Source organism: Chamaea fasciata, unplaced genomic scaffold (genome assembly GCF_029207755.1).
Source record: "Chamaea fasciata isolate MVZ Bird 193981 ecotype frontalis unplaced genomic scaffold, bChaFas1.0.hap1 SCAF_15, whole genome shotgun sequence".
NCBI lineage: Eukaryota > Metazoa > Chordata > Aves > Passeriformes > Sylviidae > Chamaea > Chamaea fasciata.
The window spans coordinates 11594584-11615329 of NW_027094100.1; the positions used below are offsets into that span (position 1 = coordinate 11594584).

The 20746-nt window shown below is 42.6% G+C and overlaps 1 protein-coding gene and 1 long non-coding RNA gene across 6 annotated transcripts in view; one reads left to right on the forward strand and one right to left on the reverse strand.

The window, feature by feature from the left end:
* SGCD (sarcoglycan delta) overlaps positions 1-20070 on the forward strand; it is a 269247-nt gene extending 249177 nt beyond the window's left edge. For all 5 annotated transcript variants that reach the window (XM_066197273.1, XM_066197274.1, XM_066197275.1 and 2 more), the window contains 2 exons: positions 11744-11867; positions 14288-20070. In XM_066197273.1, the coding sequence (XP_066053370.1) occupies positions 11744-11867; positions 14288-14461 (298 nt within the window). In that variant the 3' untranslated portion in view covers positions 14462-20070. The remainder of the gene's footprint in view (positions 1-11743; positions 11868-14287) is intronic.
* LOC136297398 (uncharacterized) lies at positions 1822-2864 on the reverse strand. The gene is made up of 2 exons (XR_010723151.1): positions 2417-2864; positions 1822-2216 (listed from the first exon to the last, which is right to left on the reverse strand). It is a non-coding gene; the product is annotated as an uncharacterized lncRNA (long non-coding RNA).
* Positions 20071-20746: the final 676 nt, after the last annotated feature.

Sequence of the window (20746 nt, forward strand, 5' to 3'; positions counted from 1 at the left end):
AAGTGTTGAACACATTCTCATTTTGCTGTGCTTGGCCCAAGGAGCAGGAGAAGAGGTTTCGTGCCTTAAAATGAACAGGGTCAACAACTTACACTGTGGATGCCATGGAACCATGGAACACACCAAACAGCAAAAGGAGAGGCAGAAGAAGGAAGCAGAACCTCTTAAGACACACACCTGTGAGCAGCAGGGTTTCACAGCTGCCAATTCCCACCAGGTAAAGCAGGACAGGGATGTCCCTCCCCTGGGAAGTGGTGGGTTCACGCCAATGGGGCCAGTAAATGGTGAATTGCCACCACCAGGCTTAGTGGTCTCTCTTGCAGTTCAGAAAAACATCATCTGGAGTGTCTGTCTTGAAAGATTGCCAAGCCTTATGTCTGAATCCATGTTTTACTCAGGAGTGATTATGTGCAAAGGATAAATAGAAAACAGTTTTGGTTTTAGCTGAAAATAAATTGATGTTAAGAATTTGCAAAACATCCTCTTCCCTAAATTAAAGTAGTCCCTTTGGAGACATCTCTATACTCTCATTTTCAGCAAGTTGGGCTTTTTTTCTTTCCTGATCTCTTTATTTCTCTGCTCCTTTGCTCCCTCCACCCTCCCACACAATTCCTTTTTTTTCTTCTCTACACCATTTCCCAACCTATCTTCTTTTGCGTATTTGAAAGCAAGAAATTAGCTGGAAATCTCAAAGAGCTGTAGCTGTAAGGTTTTCTCTTGTACACCATCTAAGAGCTTTGAGCCTGACTTGTTCAAATACTCCTCATCCCTCTCATTGCCCTGCCAAACTCCTCTGTGCCAAAAAGGTCAGAAGAAGGTGCCCTGGTCCCCTCTTAAAGTCTCTGTCTATGGTGGTCTTGCCCATTCCTTGGCTTTATTTTAGAGTTCCTCCCAAAGCAAGGCTGTGAACAAGTGATCTGGAGGGGGAAACATCTTCCCAGCTCTGAGCAGGAGCGCAGCACTTTGGAAAAGAGGATGGTGCAGTATTGTTGCATGATAAGGGGCTGGACTTGAGGAGTCTGGATCATTTCTGTGCCCTTGCACATGCAGACATGGAACCACATTGCTGGTGTAACTTGTGACTGTGAAAGAGGCCACAACCTTGGCATATGTATCCCTTTACATGTACAATTTATGCACATTTACAATTTTTTTTTAAGTATACTGGGAACAGAAAATGGTACATCTTCTGCATAAAAATGAAAAGTAACTGCAAACCTGTTATATGCTCTATATAGCTCTGATCAGAGGGGAAAAGATGACTGCAGATTTGTGGTTGACAGCCTTCAGAAAAGGCTCAACAGAGTGTGAAAATTGACATTTAGCAAATAGCAATTCAGCCTTCATTTTTAGTGGAGCTGCTTGAAATAAATTGCAGGTTTTAAACAAAATGTTTGGTCAGTCGTTATATTGGATGTTGCTTGTCTAATTACTTCAGTTAATTAAAAAAGGGGACAATAAGTCAAAGCCAGAGTCAATAAGTTTGTTAATAAAGATTTAATTTGGTGGAATCATTATAAATTGACTGTACAATGAATGGATATGCCACAGGAATGTGAGTGTCTGAAGATCCTTAAATGGGTTTTCACAAATACCCATCAGGTTGTAGCCAATTTGTCATGCTAAAGAAGCTCTTCAAATCCACTTAGGCAAGTGTGTACATGTTTCCGAAGGGTATCACCATTGAGTGGATGATGCACACAGACACGCCTTCTTTTGTTCCCAGACGGTTTTTTTTTTTTTATTCTGCTATTCCAAATCCTTTTTAGCTTTGTTATCTCTGTATTTCTCATTGCAAGTGCTTTACTATTAATGCCAGTCTTTTAAGAAGGAATAGAATAAATCATCAGAGAGGAGAAAGAGTAAATCATCACTGCAGTGAGTGCTGGAGGCTGAACCTGAGCACTACCCATGTGAGATTTTAATGCACCTGACCCTTTTCCTTTATTGCTGACCAAACAGCAGGTGAAAACCCCATGGGCAGACAAACTTCAAAAGTAATTTTAAAATGAAAATCTAGATCGACGTTTCTTGTCTTCCTCAAGCAGTTCTGGTGCAGGAGACTGCATGCAAAGTCTGATGCTAATGACTGCAGTATTTGCATAGTGCTGCACCCCTGCCAGTAATCCTCTCGTTGGAGTGTGGGTTATCACAGGAAAGCAATTTCTCTTGTCAGGGGTGGCATGCTGGTCTGCTCTGCAGGATTTTTCAACACTCTGAAAAACAGGAGAATAAGATAAAAAAATCACATCATGCTGCCTTCTTTCAGAGTAAAGCAGAAGAGCAAATCATGAAAGTAGCAGAAATCTGGGCCAAATTCATCCAGCTACTGACTGCACATGACAGTCACCCCAAAACAGAGCACCGTGCACTGTGTATGTTAACAAATACAAATTGTTCCTCCAGCAAGTTTTACCTGACTCAATCATCCATCTTTTCATTGGCTTTTATCCTTTTAGCCTGACTCAGGTGGCTTTTGTCCTGATGCCACCATCCAGCAGCCTGTATAAACCTCAGGAAAAAGCTGATTGAAGGCTGAACTGTTCCCTCCAGGATGGCATCCCTGTCCCTGTGCCAGTGGCTCAGGGGTCACGTAAATGTGGCCCTACAGGGTTCTGCTCTGGGATGCGTTCGTTTCCTGAGGGCATTTCTTGTTTCTGAGGGCAGCACTTTGGGGAGCAAACAGTGTCAGTGGCCCTGAGGAACACCACAACACCTGGTTTCTATTTCTTTTTCTCCCCCCTGGCACTGTGACAGTGCATCAAACTAATACCCAATCTTAGCAGCCTCTTCTGCAATTCTGCTTGAAAGGGTTTCTTCCAATTTATGCCTTTTAATTAGAAGCTTTCAACCTGTAATTAGAAACTTACACCAGCCCAACCTTTGTTTCTTAAAAAATGCATTTGTGGTTTAGGCAATTATGGTAACATGAAAAGTAATTATTTTTCTCCATGTGCGAAATGAGCCTGGTCGTTAATGCAGCCAACAGGAGGAGGAATTTATTTTCTTTCCATTTGTTTTCATTTACTGCAAGAAGTTACATAACAAGCAGAATAAATAGGTGGTTTAGGTAGTAGATGAGGCACGTGTAACTCTGGTTTGGGGAGCGCAGGGAGGCTGAGGGCAGTGGGATCAGAGGCACAGCCACGCTGCAAGTCCAAGCCCCCTGGTTGCCACACTCAGGTTAGCCATGAAGAAACTTCCAGACTGTTGTTTGAGCAGTTTGGATCCAGTCTGTGTAAATGTTCAAGGAGCTGTGGTCAGGTGTTTGTAATTAAAATAATTATGGGCTCTTAGGTGCCAGTCAATGGCATCAGTAGCAGCACTGTGCCTTGGTTTGAGCTCAGCCTGTGTTGTGATAATGTCCTTTTCTGTCTCAGTTCTGACTGTGCCCACCACACAGCACACAGATGGCTCTGGGTGTCCCAGCTTGTCAGTTAAGGCTGAAAGCTGGACCACCCCAGGTGAGGAGGGAGACATTGCAGTCATCTCTACACTTAAAATAGGAATAATTAGTTTTACATCTCTGAATCCCTTCTCTGTCTGCTTAAACACATCATCTTTTAAAACCACATCTGTATTTACCACACATCGTGTCCAACTATCTCCCAATTTCTATGATAATTTCCCTCCTTGATTTATAAGCAACAGAATTTTTTTAATTATCCAGATGATTTTAATTTTCACAGCCATACCTCCACTTCGTTAAACATTAATCTTGCATTTTTTTCTTAGACAATCTCTGCCCTTCACCACTTCTCCAGTTCATAATGAAACTAGATCTCAGTAGTATTACCCAGTCATTTTTCTCCCTAGATTAATTTGATATCGTCTGCTTAATCTCAGGCTTTGTCTTCTAAATACTATATTGGGCTTCTGGTAAACTATTCCAGAAATTGCTTTAAATGTTAAAACAAACAAACAAACAAACACCCCAAAAACAAAGTAAAAAAATCCCTACCCTAAGACATTGAAGACAACTTTACATAATTACCTCGCCTTCAGCAATTCCTGTGCTGTAGCATGGTAGGCAGTCACAAAGAATTTACAGTTGTATTTTGACTGCTCCGTGTTTTCCTAGTTTTGCTGCTTTTTAGTGCTCTGAATAAGCCTCAGCTCGTGCAAAGTGTGCTGGAAGCCTGCAGCAGGGGATTTGCAGTGTGGTGGGAGGAACCATATGTTCACACTTCTCTTGCTGAGGAATGGCATTTTTTTGGAGGGAGAATGGAAGCTGGTTCTCACCTGCTTGGTGCTGCAAGACAATACCCTCCCTACAAACTCCTCTGATTACTCATTTGTCTAGATCCTCTCAAATCTTCTTTTAATATCAGCTGAGCATCTTCCTGATGCTGGCTTCGACCTCCTTTGTGATGGTTTCAAGCCCCTGGTGTTAGTTAGCCCTTCTCACAGAGTTGTGGTCTCTGAAGAGATAATATGGTAAGGCCATTACATGGTCAGAAGAGGATTGTTTTAGCATGAACTCTCTTCAGGAAAAATTCCCTAAACACAGGATCCATTGCTCAAGCTGGGTGAAAAATACATGAACTGGTCCATTGGGCTCTGAGATGAAGTTACCAAAACCAGCAGCAGATTTATTACACTGCTGGTGATGAAGCATCCCTTGAAACTACAACAGCTCTGCTTAAGAAAGAAGAAAGAAAAGTTGTAAACACTAGGCTCCCTATCCAAGGAGATAGTAAAGCTTACAAAGTTAGCACAGGGGTAATTCCTTTCTGAACTCTTTTTTATCTTTGTCTTGACTCAGCTTTGTACAAAATCTCTTCAGCATTTGTGTTGCCCAAATACAGAGGAGAAAATTTGTTGCACGCCCTGCCATTTGAACCAGACTTATCTCTAACTCAATTAGAAAACTGTAATTTTCAATAAAACATCATTAGACCTCTGCACCTGTCAGGTCTCTGACAGATTTAGGTGGGCTTCACTTGGGAATTACCCATGGTTTGTGGAGATAGCTAAAATAATTTTCATTTACTGTTCTCTGTATCACATTAGAAATTGCATAAGGTTTTGGACCCGAAGCCATAACAATTTCTTTCAGATTATGGTTGCACTGGAATTGTCACTCATTAGATTTGCAGCATAAACACTTGAAACTGTGTGGTGATGCACACTGTCAGAATAACCAGTATTTACAGCGATAGGCAGGATTTACAATTGGATGACATGATTATAATATATCCTTGTTTACTTCTCTAATTAATGTTTCTAAAGAAAATACCCTGGAAACCTTCCATAAGCAAGATTTATTTCTGTTGATTGAGACTGTAATCAGATGTCCCTATTCAAACAGTAATTGGTGTGCTTCATTAACATGTAATTGAAAACAAGATTTATGTCAATGCTAGGCAATAAATAACAGGGATACATATTTTCTTATTAGTGATGATCTCTTCTGTAAGCTTTCAGGGTGCTTGCTGCTTTTGTATTGTGCCACTTGGGTCATATTTTGTCAAAATCATGGTGTCTCAGAAAAAGACATTGTGCATTTAAAATCCTTTGGATTTTAATCTCTCACTCTGATCTACCAAGGCCAGCTCCCTTTTTTTCTCTTTCCTGCTCTATATTAGACTGGCTGTTCTTGCCATATTTTAGCCCATGTTTTACCCGTGACATGGCAATACCAGTAGGAAGGAATTCTAGTGATGAAGGGGAGAGCTCAGGGCAAAGACAAAACTTTGTTTGAACTTATGTTCAGTTGTGGGTTTTGCCAGGTCAGTCAAGGCTCAACCTGTTGTTCCTCCTCACAAACATTTTTCTGTTCCAGTACAAATAAAGACAATTAAAAAAAAAAAAAAAATAAAACCCAAACAATAGCAGCAACAAAATGTTTCTATGCATTCTAAAAATAGAAACTAAGCATGGCTTCTTTGCAATTCCAAACATTTTTCTGTTCCAGTACAAGTAAAGACAAAAAAAAATAAAAAACAAACAATAACAACAACAAAATGTTTCTAAGCATTCTAAAAATAGAAACTAAGCATGGCTTCTTTGCAGTTCAGTAAAACCTAATTAACTTCCTTTTAATAAGGAGAACAGCATTGTGTTTTGTTCTAGGAGTAGACATATATGAGATAACAGACAAATAATGAAGTCAGAAGTGTAAGTCGCTGTGAATGGGTGATCCCATTGATTTCATTGAAACAATGGAGTTAAAATTGTAAACAAATTTCAGCCCGAGAAGTTGGTTCATTACCAGCAAATTGATGGAGCTCCGTGTTTACTTGCTGGCATAATTTACCAATTGTATGATAGGTAAGCAAGCAGGGTGCTAACATTGGCTAATTTTATGCTCAACGTGAATCTTATGGCTGGTCAGATGGATACCATAAAAAATAATTAGAGTCATTAGAAGTAATGGGCTACAGCTGCAGTAATACATGCTCTATTCTCCATCCAGAGGTTTCTAAGCAAAATTAAATTAGCTCCTGTTACCACACTGCTGCATCATATGCTCCTCACCTCCTGTGCATGAACTTCTCTTCCCATTTCCATACTGCAAGCAGCATTTGTGCCCCACACAGAAAAAGCCCCTTGTGGGGACAAGGAATTTTGAAGCTTGAGGCCTTTCCTTGTTAAAAAAAGAGCAAAAAAAGTAAGTAACAAAATGAGAACAATTTCAAAGTGGCCGCAGAAGGTCCTCAGCTCACATTAATTCCTTTCATATGTTGAGGTTCATCCCTCTCCTCTGCTGTAGCCTTTGGTGCAAGGCTCAGATTGCAAGTCACCTTTGCATCAATGCTGGACCTGGGCAAATTTTGACCCTGAACTATTTACATTAAATTTTACCTTTTAACAGAATTGTGCCCACTGTATTGGAAGCACATCAGCAGCCTCCAACTGCAGGTGATACTGCCTGCAGATCTTTAATACCTTCTTTTTTCCCCCAAATTCAAAAGGCTGTTCATAAGAGTAAGGGAAATTCTGCATTATCCTGGAGGGGGTGAGGGGAGGGACAAGAAAGAAATAGCTTCCACGGTACTGAAGTGATTAATGTGGCTGTTTATGATGAAGGAAATGAAAACTAGAAATCTGGGTAAATAATGATCTTTCCAAGTGAATGACTTTCTCTGGAACCACAATACAAACTCATGTGCTGATTTCCTTTAAATTATTTCTAAAGTTCCCAAAGCAAAGCAGGGATGACACTGAAATTTTTTTTCTTCCTTGTTGATTTTCAGGAGCACAGAATTTCCATCCATTTCCCGGGGTTCACTGCGAGCTGCCCACATGCCATCACCTCTCTTTAGAACAGGAGGTGCTTTGGTGGTAGGATTGAGTAGAAGGGCTTAAGAGGCACATTTAGCCTGTCCATTAAGGGTGGTGAGCTGGAGCTGAGTGTGCTCAGGGGGAGGGACAGGACTAACACTATTTTTGATGAAAGGTATAAGCCCAGCACTGCAGCTTGGGAAAGATCAGTTATCCATGTGCCAGCCGTTTATCCCTGGCGATGGTGACTTCCCTGGCCTCAGTTATTGCAGTATATAAATGCTTCACAACTGCTAATATATTTATCTCTCCATCCTCCCCGTGGAGTTGGGAAGTGCTATTACCTCTGTTGCAGAACTAAGAACTGAGATTAAGGGTCAGATTTGTTATGGCATTTAGGTGCTCAATGGGATTTTCAAAAGTAGCTAACACCCGTTGTAATAAGTGGAACTTGGGAACTTGGATGGTTCTGAAAATCCTGTTACTTGTGTCTTTTTTTAAAACATTTTGGACTTACCTGAAGCCTTGGGATCCAGAGGAGTAGTTCCCAAGCTGTGGGGAGTCACCCAGACAGGAGAATGCGTCTTCATCCACCTCCCAGGAGACTGCAGGTGGGACAGGAGCAATTTCATGGCAGTAGCTTATCTCAGTGCTGAATTCAGCAAGCTGTAACTGTGCACAGCATTGCGTTTACCCTTCTTGCCCAGCTCTGTGAGAGAGGTCAAAATCCAGTCCTGCAAATACTGGAGCAAAAATAAGCAGCACCCATGGTCAATAAAAAGGGCTTATGTGCCAGTTGCTGGGATGGAAAATTCAAGAGCAGGAGCAAATAATGAAACAATCTATATTCATGCAGCCACCTTTCCAGCCTACTGCTCTAAGTACAGGCTTACACCTCACCAGGAGATGGGAATCCCACTAAAAGCCCTGGAGTATCACACTGGAAAACAAATGTTGATTTTGAACAAATTATCTGTTCATCTCTAAATCATTTTCTTTCATTATTAGTCTCCAAATTGGTTCTGCTCTGGAAGGTAGAATTAGGTTTAAAAGCAGAGCATCTCTTAAACGCCTGCTTCAAATGAAAGTGTTCGGTAAACATTGCTCAAACCCCCAGAGCATAAACTCCTCAACTGCTCTCTCTGGCTTTGCATAGATTTCGCAGCTCCTGGTTTGTGGTCAAGTGGCTCAGGGATTCATTCAGGATATCAGAAAATAATCAAATAAAATCCCTTACAAACATATGCCCCTTAAATACCAAGGAAACAATTTTTAAGACCTTCCTGTCCTCCCTTACAGTAGCATAAATTGGGACAAGAGTCCCAAAAAGATGGATTTACACCAATATGGAACATGGAGGAGAGAGAAGAGTCAGGCTCCAAACCACAGCACAAGTACAAAGCCATGTGGGCTGCAGACCAAGGTTTTCATTCCTGAAAGAGCTGCAGTTTGCTGTCATTGTATTTTCAAAAATTCCTGTAGGTTTTAGGTTCTTAAAAGATCCCTGGGCTACAAAGTTGTATTTTCAGCATGAAAGGGTTGGTTTTGGGCTGAACCAGTGTGTCAGCAGGGTTGCAGCTGTCTGAGGCTGTGATTTGGGATGGTGGGTTGAGGGTCAGCTCAGCAAGGAGGGCGATGGAGCAGCAGCAGAGCCCCAGCTGTTGTTGTGTCCCAGTCCCACATCACACCATGGGCTGTTGGGAGGGTCCTTTGTGCCTCCATGAGGAAACAAGCTCTGCATGGATTAGAATGCATCCAAAAATCCCATGGTTTTCAACAGTGTTTGCAAGAGGGAGAATAACTCCGTTGCTTTATTACACATGAAAGAGAATAAAACTTTGGGGCAGTGTTGTCTAGGACACTCCAGATCACTGGCATCTTATTCAGAGCTTGAATGTTAACTCAGTTTGCTGTTCAGGGGACCTGTGTGCATAGGGAAAGATGTGCAAGAGGGTTCTCTATTGATCCTCCCCCACCTCAGGAAGATTTCCAGAGATTTCCTGGCTTTCCTCACTCTCCAGTAAAGCTGTGGGAGTGGGAGGCTGCTCCTGCACAGAGCAGGAATTCAGTGCTGCTGCAAAGGAGTGTGTTTGCACTATGGTGTCTGAACACCACACTGTTTTGCACTTAGGAGACTGATTTCTCAGTGGATGGGAGAACTAAAAGATTAACAGATGAACAAATATATTGAGACAGCCAGGACATCAAAGAAATTGGAGAGTCACTGAGATACTGGAGAGTCACTGGGCCGTGTTCCTAGGAATTATTTTACCCTCAGATTACCTCAGCTGTCTTGGGTTTTAGACACATCCTGTGGTGAATTTAGCTACATGATTTAAGATATAACTGGCCCAAGCTCTGTGCTGCTCCTCCCGAGGAGGAGAGGGAATTCTCCTCCTGCCTGTGTAGCAGAGGGAATGTGTGCCTGCATGACAGACACTGCAGCACAGATCCTGGGGGCTTAGGGCAAGAAGAGGGTCCTTCGTTTTTTAGGACAAACAGCAGTCTGTGAGGTACACCAAGGGTGAGAGTGTACTGAATCCCTGGGCAGAAATCTCCAGGGAAAACATGGGTCAGACAGCTTATTGTCCTCCATGCAATCTGCAATTCAGTCAGGCAGGGAAAAAAGTGAGTTACAGCAGTCTTAACCTTGGGTTCCTCACACAGGAACCAGCTGAGGGGTGATACCAGTGGAAGGAATCAGAAGAAGGTTTACATAAAATGTGGCTTCACTGCAGAAAACAAAAAGCAGCTCAGAAGGGTTGTGCAGAGGCTGCTAACCTTGAGACCATGCTCATTCCTTGGGCTGCATATGCCTCAATTGCTCCCTGAAATTTAGATTTAGTTAAGTCAGCCAGGAAATTATGGATGCGTTTGGGGTCTTGAGAGAAAGGTGCTCAAACAGCAGCAATATGAAGACACTGAAAAGAGGGAAAGTCGTAACTTGAAAAGTGCCACACAGAGGGAGCTGTGCCTGTGCTTTATTGAGCTGTTGGCTGCAATAAATACAGCTGAATTCCCTCAGTCTCCCATAATGTTGTCTCAGTACCAGCAGGAGTCCATTTAAGAACACACTTACTCGCACAAATGATTGTATATATGGAGAGCAGAGAAAGAGCTGATGCAGGCAAACCCTGGCAGGAGCTGCCCAGGAGAGCTGGGAGTGATACTGGGCTGCCCCGCTCAGCTCTGGTCCGTGCTGCCAGCCCAAAACAGCCCAAGCACAGGAGCTTCTGAGGAGACCACAGCCTAGATTTTGTGATGGTACAGTAAATAAATGATGATGAAATCAATGAAGAGAGTCTTCCCAAAGAAGAAGATGTGGTTTTTATGACCGTTTGCAATACAGAGAGCAATAGGAAACTGTGTTATAAATAAGAAAGAGACAAGTGTAATACGAGACCTAAAGAAGGATGATGATCAAGGAAGACTGAACCTTGTGCTTCTGCACTGTAAGCATTAACCCCAGTTGCTGAAGTTAAAGGTCTGGCTGTGTTACAGTGCTGTATCCACAGTTAGGAATGGCTGAAGCTCTGCAGAGCACATGTTCGTTCTTGCTGTGATGTGAGCCAAGGACTAGAGACCACAAATTTTGGGGTCTTCAGCCTGATTGTTTTCACTGAGTTCCTTGTATCCTTAAACCCTTCCAAACCTCACGCTGTAGGAAGTCAGGAGAGCTAATCTATTCCTGCTTGAACACTGGTTTGAGGAAGAGAAACTCTTGCACCCTCTGTGTAGGTGCTCAGCTTGGCTGATACCCCCTATCAGCACTGATTAGTGAGAAAGCTGAACTGAGAAGTAAGAGCAAGCTGACCTTAGGGGTGGCTTTATTGCCCCTATTCTCTTGGCCCAGTGCAGCAAAGGTGGCATGGCATGTTAGCAGACCAGATCTGTGATGTGTCTCACCACATGGTGCAGGAACCTTTTTCTCTGAAAGCAGGGTGAGAACCTGCACATCAGCAAGGTGTGAGGTGCAGCACGGCAGCCTGGGCAGGAATGCTGAGCCCACAGGGCTGGGTGACCCCTTGATGCATTTCTGCATGAAGCCAGAATGTTATTAGCCCCACAAAGGTGCATCACACCTGAGGGTTGCCCACAGACTCTCAGAAATGGCACAATGGGAGGTGTTTGGAAAGCAAAAAGTTTTAATAAAGACGAAAATAACAAACTACACCAAACAAAAGAGTATAAGCCGTGCAAGGTGCAGGAAGGATCCTAACACCTGCTATTCCATCCGAAAAATGCACCAAATCTCCGTGCTCTCCTTTAAGTATGTAACGATCAAGGGGGGGTTTTTTGCATGCTGCCCAAAAGAAATAGCTACAAGTCTTGAATTACATTTCAAGGATCCGACAGGTGCTTTTGTGCTGGCACTGGGCCAATTGCGGTGAAAAAGAGCATCAAAATTCCCGGTTCTTTTTCTTTATAAGATCAGGGATGAAACTTAAACCCTTTCCTGGTATGGGCACTCCTGTTGAGGCGGGGGGAGCACTGCTACAAGCCCTCTGTGTTGCAGGCTGGAGTCGCCCACACGTGCCCTGGTGATGGAGGCGCCCAAGGGCATCGAGATCAACGCCGAGGCCGGCAGCCTGAAGGCCACGTGCAGGACAGAGCTCAGGCTGGAATCCAAAGATGGAGAGGTGAGTGGGAAACTGTGGGAACTGAAAAAGCAGAGGGGTTTTATATATGAAAATCCTCTGCTTTTAGTAGGACTACGCAACACAATGTAGTCATTTATTGACAAAGATATCGAAAAAAGTTTCTTTTTTTTAGAGAGGAGGGAATTGTGGGAACTGAAAAAGCAGAGTGTTTTTGTAGTGTTGTATGTAATAAGCTTATTACAACACTGTGAAAATCCTCTGCTTTTAGTAGAACTATGCCACAATGTAGTTACTAATTGGCAAAGATATCGAAAAAGAAGTTTCTTTTTTTTAGCGGTACCAAGAGGGGAATTGTGGGAACTGAAAAAGCAGAGGACTTTCACAGCGTTGCAATAAGCTCACATAGATAGAGGTTTGAAACAGAGCTGAATTTTAGGCCTTGAAATATTTGGAGCATAGGAAGTTTGTGAGCTGCAAAAAATATATAACAAGCAACTACTGTATGTTGTAGCTGTAGTGTTTATTGATTGGCTTAAGTAGACGCTTGTAAGCTTTTAGCATTAGCCTGTTGGCTAAAAAACTTTTAAAAGGCCTTGTAACAAAGAGAACTTTGGCTTCTGTTGTTGTGGCGTGAGTTTTACCATCCTTATGTCTCTACCTTCACTGAGACTGATAATGAAATAAAAAACTCGTGGAACGCCTCTCGGTCGCCCCGTCCCTTTATTGGTGAATAGATCCAACAGAAAACATCAAGCCCTGAAGCAAAGCCAAGCCTAGGCATGGATTTCCTGCAGATGATCTGTAGCCCTGTGGGTCACCAAGCTGCAGTGTTGGAAATGCTGGTGTGAAAGCCTGGGGACACTGGGCTCTCCTGACATCACTGCTATTCACTCTGACTGAACACATCCCATGCAAATCAGGCTCACTCCGTGGCAAAGGCTGATTCATTATTTTTAAAGTGCATGGATAATAGCATCTGTTGTTCCAGCAGATTTATGCAGCTGTAAAATGCACAGCACTCCTAAATTCTTTGTTTCCTTGTCACTTCAAAACAAGATTTACTTGGCCGGCATAATTAAATCTTTTATCATATATTTTTCTATAAGATGAGCTTAATTCACTGGTATTGATCTGAAAAGCTTTTGTGGCTGATGTTTCATTCTGGAAAGAAAGGGAACATTAGGAGACACAGGTTGTTGGACTGGCAAAACTTCCAAAGGGGAAGAGAGAACAATTAAAGCTGATAGCATAGAGCAAAAGTAAAGTAGGTGTTGAGTTAAGCCTCTTCTGGTGTCACAAAATCATGTGGGCACATGGTTCTCATCCCCTCCTCCTGCCACAGTGATGGAAGACACCAAAGATGTGGCTGAGGAGCTCCCAGTGGGGAAAGCACTGAGAGCCTCGTCAGGAGGAGCTGCCTGTGGAACACAAACCTCCAAGCAAGAGGGCTCCCACATAAGATTTACCTATCTCAGTGTCAGGGGTAAAAAATAGAAAGACTTTTTATTTGCAATTTCTGTTATTTCTAAACATTTGCATTTTAAGACAGTCCAAACCTAGACCATGAGTGTTAACAAAAAAACCCTCTGAAAAATACCAGAAAAAAAAACCCCAAACCCTACCTAATGCACTGAGATTGAAATCCAAGGCATTTCACAACTTCAAGCAGTTCCTTTCAATACTAAGCTGCATTTAAAATGCATGAATTGACTTTTATCTTTCAGGACATGAGAAGGGTGGATACTAAACTTGGATATTCTTACTGTAACTGCAAATATTTTCAGTCACCCTGTATTATTCTGGGGTTCAGGTTATCTCACTGTGTTCTGGCTCATGTCAGAGCACTCCCCCTGCAGCTGCCACATGTCTGAGAGCTGCCACATGTTGTTTGCCTTATGTTGTTTTGTAAGGAGGAATTTAGGACTGTTAGAGCATTTGAGTTATTTTTAATATACACAAAAGTGTTACACATATGCATAAAATATGCATAAAATATGCATAAAATATACATAAAATATACATAAAATATACATAAAAGTCAGTGCTGGGAGCCTGCAAACGTAACTGGCAGTGGGATCACGCTGACAGAAATCCTGGTGGAGGAGCAGGGTGGTTGGGTGGGTGTGAACCACCCATGCTCTCCATCTGACGGTGGAGTACCTCTGGTTGGGTCAATCCTAACCCGGGATTGGATTCCTGGGAGGTGTCCCAGGAAGCTAAAAGCCAAGTGAAAACGGTGGGTACATCAACAGAAACACACTGGAGGTCGTGGTAAAGGCACATAATGGGCTCACCCGGATTTGTATCAGACCTTCCCACCCTAAAACACTTTCCTGCCCAGAAAAAAGGTAGAAGCTGGGCTGACTGGAGGAAACTTCTTTAAACGCAGCATCAGAAATAACAGCTCTCCACTAATTCTCTCTCTTTTCTTTTTCCTCTCTCGCCACCTCTGACTCCAGATAACGTTGAATTCTGCAAAAATCAAACTACCTAACTTGCCTCAAGGATCTTCCTCTTCTGCAGGGTCCAGGCAAAAAATCTACGAGCTCTGTGTGTGCCCCAATGGGAGGCTGTTCCTGTCTCAGGCAGGCAGCAGCTCCACCTGCCAGATCAACACGAGCGTCTGCCTTTGAGAGACAATTTGCAGTGGGGCATGGCAGGCAGCACAAAAGCCAGTTCTGGTCTCACAGATCCAGCTGCCAACTATTTTTACTAGAACACAGAAAGCCTATCAAAGACTTCTTTTGTGTGTGCGCGCGCGTGTGTGTGAATATATATATATAAAAATATATATATAAGATATATATATATATCCTCTGTGTAAAATGATGTTTCAGTACAAGGAATCCCAGGGTGACCCTGTTACATTTTGTGTAGCATTTCTCTCTCCCACGCCAAAATTTACTGGTACAATCTGCTGAATTGGATCTGACACTTCCCTGGACCCCTCTGTATTAATACAGCGCAATGATCACCCCTCGTTTTTGATCATGTTCTCAGAGCAATGGGATTGCTGGCTGGGCAAGACCCTGGAACCAATGCAGACCCACCACCATCCAAAGGGAAGAGAAGCATCTCTGATCTTTTTTGTGCCACTAAATCGGTGGCATGAAAATGAAATAATTTAAAAAAAAAGAAAATAGCCAGATATGCTGTACTGATCACTCACAGTGATTCAGGATACCTGAGGTTAAACTGCGCTTTAATTATCGCCTGGAGCTTGGCTCTCTGTTAGGGGAGATGGATGCACTCAGCCTGTAGGAAAGTCCAGACCTTCTTGCTGAAATGATAAATGTGATTTTCTGAAGGGATTCAACACTTGCCTGTGCATGGCCAAGGATGCCTTGTGCTCTTCAAGTATGACACATCAGGTCCAGCATTAACCTAAAATCATCTCTGTGCTGGCAAAACTGGTGCTGTATTTAGTTATTGGAAGGAACAAAGTTGTGAAAGTTGGACTAAGTAGAAAAATCCTGAACCTCTTTTGTTAACAGGTGTCCTGGATCACTCTACAAACTCCCCATTAACACCTTCCATTTTGAACATATTTAGTGTGAAGGTGTGAAGATTTAAGATTTGGACATTGCCTAAATACCTGTAGAAACTGAGAAAATCAACTAGAAACTGAGAAAATCGTAAAATTAAGTATATAATGTAGATGCTACACCAGAATTTTTGTCATCTTTCTTTTCAAGATACACAGTCCAAGGTCACTTAGATTTGGTGGAAACCGCAAATATCAGAGATGCTGACAATGAAATACTTTTTTTTAAGGATTTATAAAGATTGTGACAAAGCCAGATTCCTGAAAGGAAGGGCTTTGGATGCTGGTTCCTCTAGAATTTGAGTCCCCAAAACTCTGTGGTTGAATTTTATTATAATTTCGTTTTTTCCTTATGTTAATTTCTAGGAGTCACAGGCAGGATAAAACACAAAAATCTGATCTGGTAACATTACTTCCACTTTTGAAGTTTTGAAAAATAATGAAAAGAGCCCAGGTCATTAAATTCTGACCCATAATTTCATCCACATGCATGTAAAAAACCTTAAAAAAACCCCACCAAATATACCAATTACAACAAAATTTTCCAAATCGCAGTAAATCTCACGAGGACAGCAAGGTTTCTACACCACTGAGATGCTTTTGAAATATTACCTCATGTGCAAATGAGACAGATCTGTGCCCATCCCCAGTAATATCTAACCAAAGCTGGTATTCTTCAAGCAATCTTCAAGATAAAACATAGCTGACAGAAGTCTTTAAAAATAATTCAGCCCATTCCCTTTTTTACAGCTTTTCATGTATTTTCTTGTGGTCTCGAGAGTACCAGGGTTTGATTTTTTTAAATTGTTTTTTAAATTAATAATTCTGGCTTAATCCAAAACTGATTTGACTCAAAGAGAAGATTTCTATGGAGTTTAGATTAGAAGTGTTGCTGCCTAACAAAGCAGCACTCCCAAAAAAAAAAAAAATCATTCCTGAAAGAGGATTGAATGATTTGCTTTTGTTTCAATAATGCTTTCTGATGAATTAATGAATTCAAACTATTTGTTAACGAATGATTCCTGTAATTATTATGTCTTGAATCAACATTTGAATGCAAAGGGTCACCCAGGGTAACAATTGTATTGGGACACAGGACTATACCATCTCTGTTCAAAGAGGGGAATTGTGCCTATGCCTTAAGTCAATGCACTCAGCAAGGAGAAGCACATCATATTTATCTTGTTATTAAATCTAGTTTATTTGGGGGGAGGGGCAGGAGGGTGTCTTGGGAACTGATTGTGCAACTTAAAACAGATATTGATGAAATACATTAAGACTGTAGGGGCACCTAGAATGATACAGACTTTTTTTGTTTCGGTTTGGTTTTTTTTTACCATGTTAAATATAGCAAAATACTGTGTACGTTACCTCTGGGACCATGACTGAAGTCCCATTCATAGTCCTACATTTACTGGAGAATTTTTTTCCCTGTTTTTTTGAATGCTGATCACAAACCTCATAGCAAGCATGGCCCAGTCCATAACCAAATCCTGTGTGAGCAGTTTGAAGACTCGTGCTGCAGGAAGAGTTCCCTGTAAATGAATAATCAGATTAACTTTGCAGCCCTGGGAGTATTCAGGTGGGTGAGGAAGGCAGGGCTGAACACCGGGATGCTGCATCCTGATTTCTGTGCCACACCCCAGGCACGCCAGTGGCTCAATCCTCATCCCTGTGGCACCCTCTGGCTGCTCCAAATTTCCATTCCAACAAATTGATTTCGAGTGGCTGCTTTTCTCAGCTGGGGTCTTGGATAAGGTTATCACCTTCTCATATCACAACAGCCATGAAACTGCTAAGGACATTCATATCTTGGTGTGAATTTCTGCTGGGCAGCTGTTAGGAAATGACCTTAACATCTGTGCCATCACTGATGGCTTCTCTGCTTCTCTGAGGTGAACAAAGGGTACCTTAATTATGTCTACTGAAAGAAATTCTTCCTGTTTCGATACATTTTACAACCATGTTTGCATCTTAAAAAACATAAAATTACATGCTGTGTTGAAATGTGAGGAATTGCTGTTAGAAAGAATGAAAGCCGGTAGGGACTTGTAGATCATTTGAACACCACTGGAGTTTTAAGAGAGTGGTTTGGGTGATGCTGCCTGTGCTGGCCAGCAAGTGGCAAACATAAATACAGGCTGGGCAGAGAATGGGACAGGAATATCCCTGAGAAGAAGGACTTGGGTTGTTGGTTGAGGAGAAGCTCAACATGACCTGAAGTGCACTCACTGCCCAGAAAGCCAATCCTGTCCTGGGCTGCATCAAAAGCAGTCAAGGGAGGGGATTCTGAGCTCTTTGTGACACCCCACCTGTGTCCAGCTCTGGGGGTTCCAACATCAGAAGGAGGGGGGACACTTTGGGGTGAGTCCAGAGGAGACCATAAAGATGCTCTGAGGGCTGGAGCCCCTCTGGGAGAGCTGGGGGTGTTCACTTGGAGAAGGCTCCAAGGAGACCTCAGAACCCCTTCCAGTCACTAAAGGGGCTCCAGGAGAGCTGGAGAGGAGCTTTTTACAAGGGCAGGGAGAAACAGGACATGGAAGAACAGCTTCAAACTGACAGAAGGCAGGGTTAGGTCAAATATTAGGAAGAAATTCTTTGCTGTGAGGGTGGTGAGGCCCTGCAGGTTGCCCAGAGAAGCTGTGGATGCCAAATCCCTGGAACAGGGCTTGGAGTAAACTGGTCTAGTGGAAGGTGTCCCTGCCCATGGCAGGAGTTTGGAACTGGATGATCTTTAAGGTCCCTTCCATCCCAAACCATTCTAGGATTCTGTGAAAGCAGAGCAAACAGGACTGTGTCTCAGATCCCGGGGGAAAAAACAGGCATTTTGTTTAAAACACTGCCTGCAAACACATTCAGCCATCTCACACTCCTCAGTTTGTTGTGGAGTGGCTGACTCTCCTGTTAGACAAGGCAAAGTGCATGAGAGCCCCTTCTCCTCCTGCCTTGCCCACAAATCCCTCACAGCTGTACCTGTGTGGGCTGCTTTTCCCTGAATCCATTTAAACCAGAGTTTCCCAGACCAGAATTCCATCCATAGGCTCTACCCACCATTGATGAAATGCCAAAAACAAACAGGGGTTTGTGTATTTCGTGGTGAATCAGGCCTGAAGTTCAGTTCAGTTGAGCATTTGCTTTTTGGGAGGTGGGGTTGATCTCAAAATGGAGTTTAGTTTGTTTCTGCTGAGATCAGTGGAAGAGATGGTGATGACTTCATGGGCTGAGCTGGGAGCTGGACAGGTGACAGCTGGGGACCGTGGGACACTGCCGGCCCTTGGGGTGGTTGTGGGGTTGAACCAGACCACGCACTGCAGCTGTGAGCGCTGAAACCCCACCCAAATTCTAACCAAGGGTTAGACCAGACTGTGCCCCCAGTGTCAGTGCACCTGGGGCAGCCATGCAGGATGCAGAAATGCATTTTTGTGTGGCGGCTCTTTATAGGACTGCAGGACCTTGTCCAATTTGCTGTAAATGTGACACTTCAGGAGAAGCTCAGGAGAATGACAGTCAGTGCTCATCTGTGACTGGAACCTTATCCATATGTAGTATGTGACCCTTCTGTCACAGCTGAGGTGGGATGGTTCTTCTAAAGCAAAAAGACTTTGCTATTAGCAAAAGCAGAGGTCCTGATAATGACTGTACATCTGTACCCACTCTCCAAGTTTCTTTGTGGGGTTTTTTGCTGTTGGTTTGTTTGGGGTTTTTATTCATTTTGAAGCATATTACCCCACAGCCAGTGAAGTGGGCAACTGAAGAGTACAAAGAAATGTTAAGAGTAAAGGAAGTCATCAGAAGGGGAAGCCAGTAACTAATACAATATGTATAAAGCCTCTCCTAAGTATCCACTTTTAGAAAACTGAGTATGTGCAGGAGTGATTTGTATTTAGTTACCTCAGCCATGTGCTGTCAAACAGCTGTTTTAGAAGAGTGGCAGTTTTGTTTCTCCTCTTATGATAAACATCACATTGCACAAACAAAAAGTTTGAAGGCATAAGCTTAAAAACACAACCTGCAATATGTGGTATAGCAAAATGATGGCTAAATAAAAGACTCTCCCTAGAAATTTCTCCAAGGTTAAAGGGAAATTCCTGTGGATCTTGTGAAGGCTAGTTCGCATCACAACCTAGGGAAAATTAATTTTGTTGCCATAAGATGCTCACACATGCACACAAATACACACACACACACACACACACACACTCCTATACACATGTTTACAAAAGCCAATTTTCTTTATATTTGTTCTGATGGCTTTAAGTTTCACATTGCAAAAGAGAGTGAGACAAAGACCAAAGACTTCGAGAAATTCATCCCTCTCTGGTTGCCCTCATGCCTGAAATACATTAACTTTAATGGTGCTTTTTCTGAACTGGGCAGGAAAAATGCAGGTGCATCATAAAGCTGCATTTGAGGGGATAAAGTGGCAGGAAGGCTCTAACTTGGTTAATGGGGAGAGGAGGAGATAATGTGAAAAATCTTGAAATGTGTGCAGAGGGCAAGGTTAGCTGAAATTTGAAACATGGAGAAATAGCCCAGAAAGCTTAAAAGACATCATCCTGGGCTGAAAGTATAAATAAACTGAGTAAATGGAGCCAGCTATATACTCCAGCATTAGCAGGGCAGGAGCTCCAGTGGCTGCTTGGTGGAGAAGAGTAACTGCTGCAATGATTTCATTTTAGAAGTACCTACAGTAAAAACGTTACAAACAAAGAAACAAACAAAAAGTTAGAGGCTGTGCTCTTTTTTATGGCTGACATTTTAAATTTTGAAATGTCATCGTCCAGAATTCACCTCAGCAAGCACAGGGTGTGTTCCTGCCAAGCTTTGCCAAGCGCTGCTTTGGTGCTTTTTGAATGTGAAAATACCAGCCTTTTTATTGCCCTGGCTGTTCAGGAACACGATCCTGGCAACACTTCCTTTTTTCCCCATTTTTACCTTTTTTTCCTCAGCTCTGAAATTGCTGTGTAATGTTTTGGTAGCTGGTGTCCTGTTCTCAAATCCAGCAGCCCCCAAGCCCGCATCATGTCACATCTCAGACCCCCAAAACCCAAAACCTGCATGGAGCAGTGGCATGACCATAAAATTGGGGACGTTCAGGTAAATTCTGCCTGGCAGTTTGCTGTGTATTCACAGCTGGTGTAGCCAAGTTTATGGCTGTGAGTGGAGCAGGGTTAAACACTGACGTGGTGCTGAAGTTATTCAAGCAAGAGTGGAGTGAATCAAACAAGGCAGGTAGGAGGGAAAGGGAAGAAATGGGGAGAGACATCACCCTAATCACAGTAATGCAGTCAATGTCTTTGTCCCTTTGCACTATTATACTTTAAATTAATAACATCCATTTTACTAAATATGGTGGCAATTATAGTTGATCTTT